Here is a 6934-nt window from a genome sequence, read left to right as displayed (position 1 = left end):
CAATCATTAAACCCTTATGAAAGAGTAGAGTTACTCCACAAGAAGACATATCTGCAGATTCAAGCTTTGAGATTGAATCTATAACCACCACTAGTGGAAAGCAAATATATAGCTAGGAAAAACAACAGCTAATCAAAACCAGTTGCATCAGCAGGGAGGTCATGTCATATGCCCAAAAACGTTATGAAATATCATCAGAAACCCAATGCTCTCTATATCTAATAAACATCTTCCAAAGTCTGAATACATTTTTAAAACCACTTTTCCTCGATATGTATTTGCTGATCATCTCATTCCAAAACCATTGGCACTAATCTACCGCTCTAATGGCCTCCACTCTACTGGTTCCAGGCTTTCCATAACATGTCGGAGCCTGGCTGAATGGAATTGCTCCAATTCAGCCACAAGTTCATCAGTGAGATCCAACACTGATGTGTGGCGATTAGGTCTGGCTCTTAGCAGTTGTTTCAGTTCATCCAAAAGGTGTTCTATTGGGTTGAGGTCTGGATTCTGTACAGACAAAGTTCTGCCGCAAAGTTTGAAGCATACCAGGGTCTAACATATCATTGTTTACTGAATGAATGAACCCTATGAACTGCATCAAGATTCCCCTTCACTGGAAGTAAGGGCGGTCAAAACATCCCCAGGCCAAACTAATGCAAAAAAAAAGGGATGGCAACCGGGGAGTCCACTTACTTTTGGCTAAATACATTCTGTTGTGTATATCAAGGGAAGTTGTCCTCTATCATGATGAGAAGGCTTTTGGTTTTTGAGTATCTGCCTGCCATCAAAAGGGGAATAACTTCCATTATGATAACTGAGAGGGTTTCATTATAGCTATGACAGAAGATAGAGAGAAATATGAAAAACATACATTCATACGGAAGAAGAAAGAAAAATGTTAATTGGAATAGATTAAAGTTATTTGCATTGCAGGCGTTGGTTTCCAGCTCACTGGCAGCATTAAATATAATTTACCATCCTCCAGCCGATTGCAAATCTGGGATCTGTATGTCTCCATTACACGAAAATTACTTTCATCTCTGACTCACACGGAGGAATAAGATTTTAATCAAGGCATTAAATATGACTCTTCTATTCCCGAAGATAGGAGAGGATGGCAGGCAGTCAATTAGTACCAAGCTCTGTTTGCGGTTTCACAGTGAAGCCTGATAAAGTCGTTGTTATCATCACACTGGCTGTAAGAGCACAAACAAAAAGACAAAGTGACATGTGGGAATGCGGCAACGCAATGATGAGCTGCTGTCAAGGATCAGTGCATCAATATAACTTTAAGACTGCATCTTTTAAGAAGATATTTTTTTAATAAATAGACCTAAACTCTGAACGAAAAACTGCACGTATAGAGTGTTTATGTTCTCCACTCACGCTAAAGATTCAAACTGAAACTGAAGCTCAATCTTCAACCACAGCTATTGCAACATACCGTATCAATATCCTCAGAATGATATACTGAATTTGAGTCAATCAGTCATACGTTTGACTTCCGCTGTTTTGCTGGTAATCATGCTAGAAAGAAAATTGACTGACTGCATTCCTTTGCATACAGTATATCAGTGGCCAAAATATGTTCACTTTGACTCCCATAACTTGGCTTTCCAAGTGAAACTCCCTTTGCAGCAGTTATTCAAAATACAACAGACATGCAAAACATAAATAGAAAGATAATCATGACCAAATAAACAGTAGATGGAACATAACTGGAGATATAGAGGCAGAGGAAACTATATAAGCATAATTTTAATCAAACATGTTCCATCCTGAAAACATTCAAAGTGCAAGTGTTTGTATCTTGTATACTTCAAGCCTAAAAAACCCTCCCTTTAAATAATTATTTTGATGGTTGTCTGTTAACGCATCTGGGCTTGTGTATACCTGTTGTTGATGATATTAAGGTGACATGATGAATAAATCATGTCAAATCATCAAAATGACAACCAAAAGATTGAAATATCCAAGAAATGAATGATCATTTTCCTGAATAGTTTTGTTTCAAAGTAATTAATTTCACAACTTAAGTAACAGTCAACAGCAGCAGTAACATGCAGAGTACAGCGCCAGTCTCCCCACAAACCAACATGTGCTTTCCAGCTAATTTGACCCTGATAAAAAGCATTCACTAATTTTCTCCATTATAACCTGCACCGACTCAGTGCTAACCAGGTGGATACATTGAATAGACTAACAGCTGTATCCAGCAGACGGCAGTAATGTAAGGATGCCAACCAACATAAAACACCAAAGAAGAAAGAGAAAAGCTCACCAGGTGATAACAATATAGCCTGATTGTAGGATAAAAATGCCAAACCAAAGTGCTTTGTTGCCAGTTGTGCACCATGACTTTGCCTGTTGTCTTTCTTTCCATGTTTGTGGTGTTTGCTGGTTCATCAAAACACTTCCATGGCAAGAGGACCGGTTGCTACCAGCCAGTTCCCAGGAAACCGGATTTTGGGGTGAAGTAAGTTCTCTAATGAATTTCAGCTGTAGCTATCTGTTTTTTTCTTCTGTTAACCAATTCAAATTGATTGAACAGTGTCTTGTGAGGTATAATCTCCATGAGTTGTCCATTGTGTTTTTAGAAACCAACTTGGAGGCATAGTTAGCATGACTCTGCTGCCCTTAAAATCTTACTGTGCTTGTTAAAAACTATTGTTTGTTTTTAGAACCGCGTCTCGTCCTCGTGAACTGGCGGAACGTAAACGGCATCAACTATGCCAGTAGCACTCGTAACCAGCACATCCCTCAGTACTGCGGCTCCTGCTGGGCTCATGGCAGCACCAGTGCAATGGCAGGTTAGATCTCCTCCCCTTGACCCAGCAAATGTTATTGGTGCTGCAAATAACCTTGTTTTATGGAAAGAAAAATTGCTTAGAAATCACTACTGCTAAATGATCAACGTTTATTTTACAGTCAAAACTGTCAGATACAAGTATTACATTAGGTTTCTGGAAAAGATGTATGTACCACAAGTATATACAATTTTTAGATGGAAACTAGCAGTATATCAAAGCCAAATTATGAAAATTTATTTTTGCCATGACATGGATATGTCCCTTTCTGCTGCTAGTTTTAATGCTAAGCTGGTTGGTTGCTGGCTTGAGCTGAGCTTTTCCAAAACGGATAGCATTTGGATGCAACTTTTTTAATTTTAATTTTTCAGATCGTATAAACTTCCAGCGGAAAGGCCACTGGCCATCTGCTTATCTTTCCGTTCAACACGTGGTCGACTGCGCTGACGCCGGCACCTGTCACGGAGGGGACCATGGAGCGGTGTGGGAGTATGCCCACAAACATGGCACCCCTGATGAGTCATGTAACAATTACCAGGCAATTGTCCAGAGTAAGAATTCTCAGTAATGTATACTAATTCAGTTTTCACCATTAATTACACTTTTTTTTAATACATTTAACAATTAATTTTTAAACATTACTTTTTAGAATGCAAACTATTCAATCAATGTGGTACTTGCCCAACTTTCGGGGTGTGCAACATTGTGACGAATTACACAGTGTGGAAAGTGGGTGACTTTGGTGCCGTAAGCGGACGGGAAGATATGATGGCAGAAATCTATGCTGGTGGACCAATCAGGTATTCAAAAGTTTGCATAGTTCTGCAGGAACGTGTTGGAATCCTGGATTTTAAATGATCTGTTTCCATGCAGTAGAGTTTAAGTGTTTTGAATTTTCTACTTGCAATGGCCACACATGCCTAATTTAATTATGTTCTCTCCACAGCTGTGGAATCAGTGCCACAGAGAAACTTGATGCATACACTGGGGGTCTGTACTCTGAGTATATTGAGACTCCTGTAATCAACCACATTGTGTCAGTAGCAGGATGGGGTGTAGAAAATGGCACTGAATACTGGATTGTGCGTAACTCCTGGGGAGAGCCGTGGGTGAGTTATTGTGTTGTAACTTAATAGTCTCAGTTCTTACATGGTTCAGTAGCTTTATAAAGTTTGCATTAAACAAAATATCTTGACTAAATGGCAGTTTGTGCACTTGATTTATGATCCAAGTAACTTTGTTTTACCTTCTAGGGTGAGAAAGGCTGGCTCAGGATTGTGACAAGTGCCTACAAAGGAGGAAGTGGAAGCAAGTACAATCTTGCTTTGGAGGAAGACTGCATGTATGGTGACATGATCACACCCTCAACTTACCTATAGCAGAATGACAATGCATCAATCTTGAGCCTAAATGTTTTTAATAAAAGTGTTCAACTTTAACCAGTGAATTGTGTTTGACTGAACTTTGAGGGACAGCTCTGGCAGCTCTGGCTTTCTCATTGAATAACTCTAGACTGCCTAATATACTAGCATTTAATGTTGTTGGATAGCTTGTAGTACTCAAGCTGCAACACTTATGTAACGTTAAGAGTAGTTCAATAATCCTTTCTTGGCTTAAAGTCAGACTTTAGCTTGGAACATTTTGGCCAAATTATACTTTAGTGTGAGTGAGAAGTATGGATAAAGTATAGAGATGCTTTAGTGATAAACTTTATGAAGTTGCTGACTCTAAATCAAAGCAGTGCTCCTCATCTGACAGTACGGTAATTCAAACTTTTTTGAATGAATGATCAGCTGTGTAATTTGAGATGGAAATGGAACTAAACAAAGACAATGTTTCTACAAAATGCAATGGCATTTGAAATGGGGCTTATAAATGACTGAAAGTACACCTGGAGACCATATACCAACAACAACAAAAAAAACCTACATGTTAAGTCAATGATCATTTCATATTAAAAGGCAGAGCTTTTTGGTTTGCTAAACATTGTAGAATGAACTTAACATCTCCAGGGGAAAGATGGAAATGTGTTTTTCTGCTGTTCATGTAACCATTCCCCCCCCTGCCTAGGTGTTTAAGTATCCAAGGTCAATTTTCAAAATTACCAAGGCTTTAAAGCTCTACAGTAAACTGAAAGTGAATGTTTCCTGAGACTTTTATGAACATTCCCTTCATTACCTTGAGACACAGGATGACTAAATCGAGACGTCTCTTTCAAAGGCTGAATTACATTTGTCTTTTCTATGTCTCTGGGCTTTATAAACAGACCCACCTCCCTTATTGACTGACATGCTTTATTAGTTTTAATTCTGCCATGCTTCTGGAGGAACATTCAGTTATCACCGGTTATCTACAGTGGCACACACAACAGCACAGTGCCCTTAGTTCATGTGCAATTACAAAGAGCCCATTTTCTTGCTGTTCGGGTGGGGAACAAAAGAAAACTGAGCACTTGGATATTGGGTTCAGGGGACGCAACAATAATAAAAATGCATAAACACAAGCTGTTATGCTTTGCTGCTGATATGGAAACGCTTCCCATTAACTGCAGTTCCGTTCAGCATCTCTGGGGAGAACAAAGGATAATCAAACCTTATGCAGCGCTGTTAACTTCAAGCCTCCGAACCAAGGCAGACCTTGAGCCTATAAAGCTGTGGTGTGTCCGAGCTGGGTCCACTGTGAAAACAAATATTAAGCATCATTTGGATGCTTAATATGCGATCAAGCCCCTACCCTCAAGCAATCTTTCACATAAAATCAAATTTGTGTTCTGATTAAATTTCCTGCATGTTTCTCATTTGCATAATCACAAACAGAGCTATAATGGCTGTGAATGAAAACACATGGCAATCTTTGGGTCTGAGGCTCAAAAAGAGAGCAGTTTGTTTCTTGTGTGATGAATAAAAATGGTATGGAAAAGGCAGGTTGCAAATGCAAGTTTGCTAATGTGGCAAAATTGATTTTTTTTCAGGCAATTTCTGAAAACCCATTATGTATTGTATCAGTGATCAATAGGTCGCTCTGTAAACATGGAGATGGGGCAGATCCAAATAGAGTATTACAGAGACCTTTTAATGGTGCAAAGGCATGGATTATCAGCTTAAATAGAGTTGAAGGGGAATATACACTTTTAAAGTATCTTTGAGCAAGGCATTGTAATGATTATTAATGGCAGTTGCCTCTAGCAGCAGTGTAGGACTATGCATGAGGCTTCCCTTTGTGTGTGCTTGGTTTAATCCTTACCAATGCATTCCCTTCTCCAAGGCCACTGCTGAAACTTGCCTTATGAAATAAGCAACAGAGAACAAAGGATGAGACAGCCACAGAACAAAATCTGGTATTTCACAGAAAATGTGCTCTCTGATTTAGCCTAAGAGGTAAGAAACTCATATATCTAATGTTAATGATTCAAAACATGCCCACATGATACATTTAAATTATTACTAGCCGTCTGAGCAGAAGCATTAAGAGTGAAAAAAAGGATCTGATTTCTTCATGCGCTCAACAACATCAATCATTCATTTATCGTGTCAAATATGAATTGAGCAGACTATTCACCCCCAAATGCAACAACTCTGGTGCTGTTTGCCAAAATGCAAGGCCTGGATCACAGCACAGAATGTGTTGATTATGATTATAATCATAATGCATGAAGCACATTAGCTCTACGGGATGGTATAAATCACTCATTATCATTCCCCTAACTACAGCAAAAGGCTCGTCGGATCTGATTTGCATTGCATTACACATATAAAGCACAAACGGCACACAATGTAGATGTAAGCCTCATATTGCTAATGAGCCCATGGAAGAAATATTATTTGATCATTAAATACATTCATTAAAGTGTATTTTTCAGCCAGGCGCCACTCTTCCTGAAAGATTTGTGTTTTTCTCCCTGTCAAGCGAAAAAAACACTTACAGAAGAATCACTTAGTCAGTGTGATTCCTGAATCGATTTACAGCCACAGCCACCCCGCTGATGTTATGCATCATTCCACTGCTAAGCTCACTTCCTTGTCCAATAGAGCCCACTCTATGCAACCGTCAGGGTTGCAAAATTAGCTTTAGATAATGGATGAGTATTAATCCCTCTTAGTCACAACAAAATTAAGGAATAATAT

The 6934-nt window shown here is 39.0% G+C and overlaps 1 protein-coding gene across 1 annotated transcript; it reads left to right on the top strand.

Annotated features, from left to right (window-relative positions):
- Positions 1–2357: 2357 nt before the first annotated feature.
- Positions 2358–4189, top strand: LOC307256968 (cathepsin Z-like; the record flags this gene model as incomplete). The annotated part of the gene is made up of 7 exons (XM_080036083.1): positions 2358–2479; positions 2601–2614; positions 2685–2813; positions 3182–3361; positions 3460–3610; positions 3757–3919; positions 4064–4189. The coding sequence occupies 7 exons, from the start codon at positions 2358–2360 to the stop codon at positions 4187–4189; spliced, it is 885 nt and encodes a 294-aa protein (XP_079892209.1).
- Between the last annotated feature and the right edge of the window lie 2745 nt (positions 4190–6934).

Source organism: Ammodytes marinus (assembly GCF_949987685.1).
Source record: "Ammodytes marinus genome assembly, chromosome: 10".
In the NCBI taxonomy this organism is placed as follows: Eukaryota; Metazoa; Chordata; class Actinopteri; order Uranoscopiformes; family Ammodytidae; genus Ammodytes; species Ammodytes marinus.
Note: the sequence above shows the minus strand (reverse complement) of the source record. Positions and strands in the feature narration are given on the sequence as shown.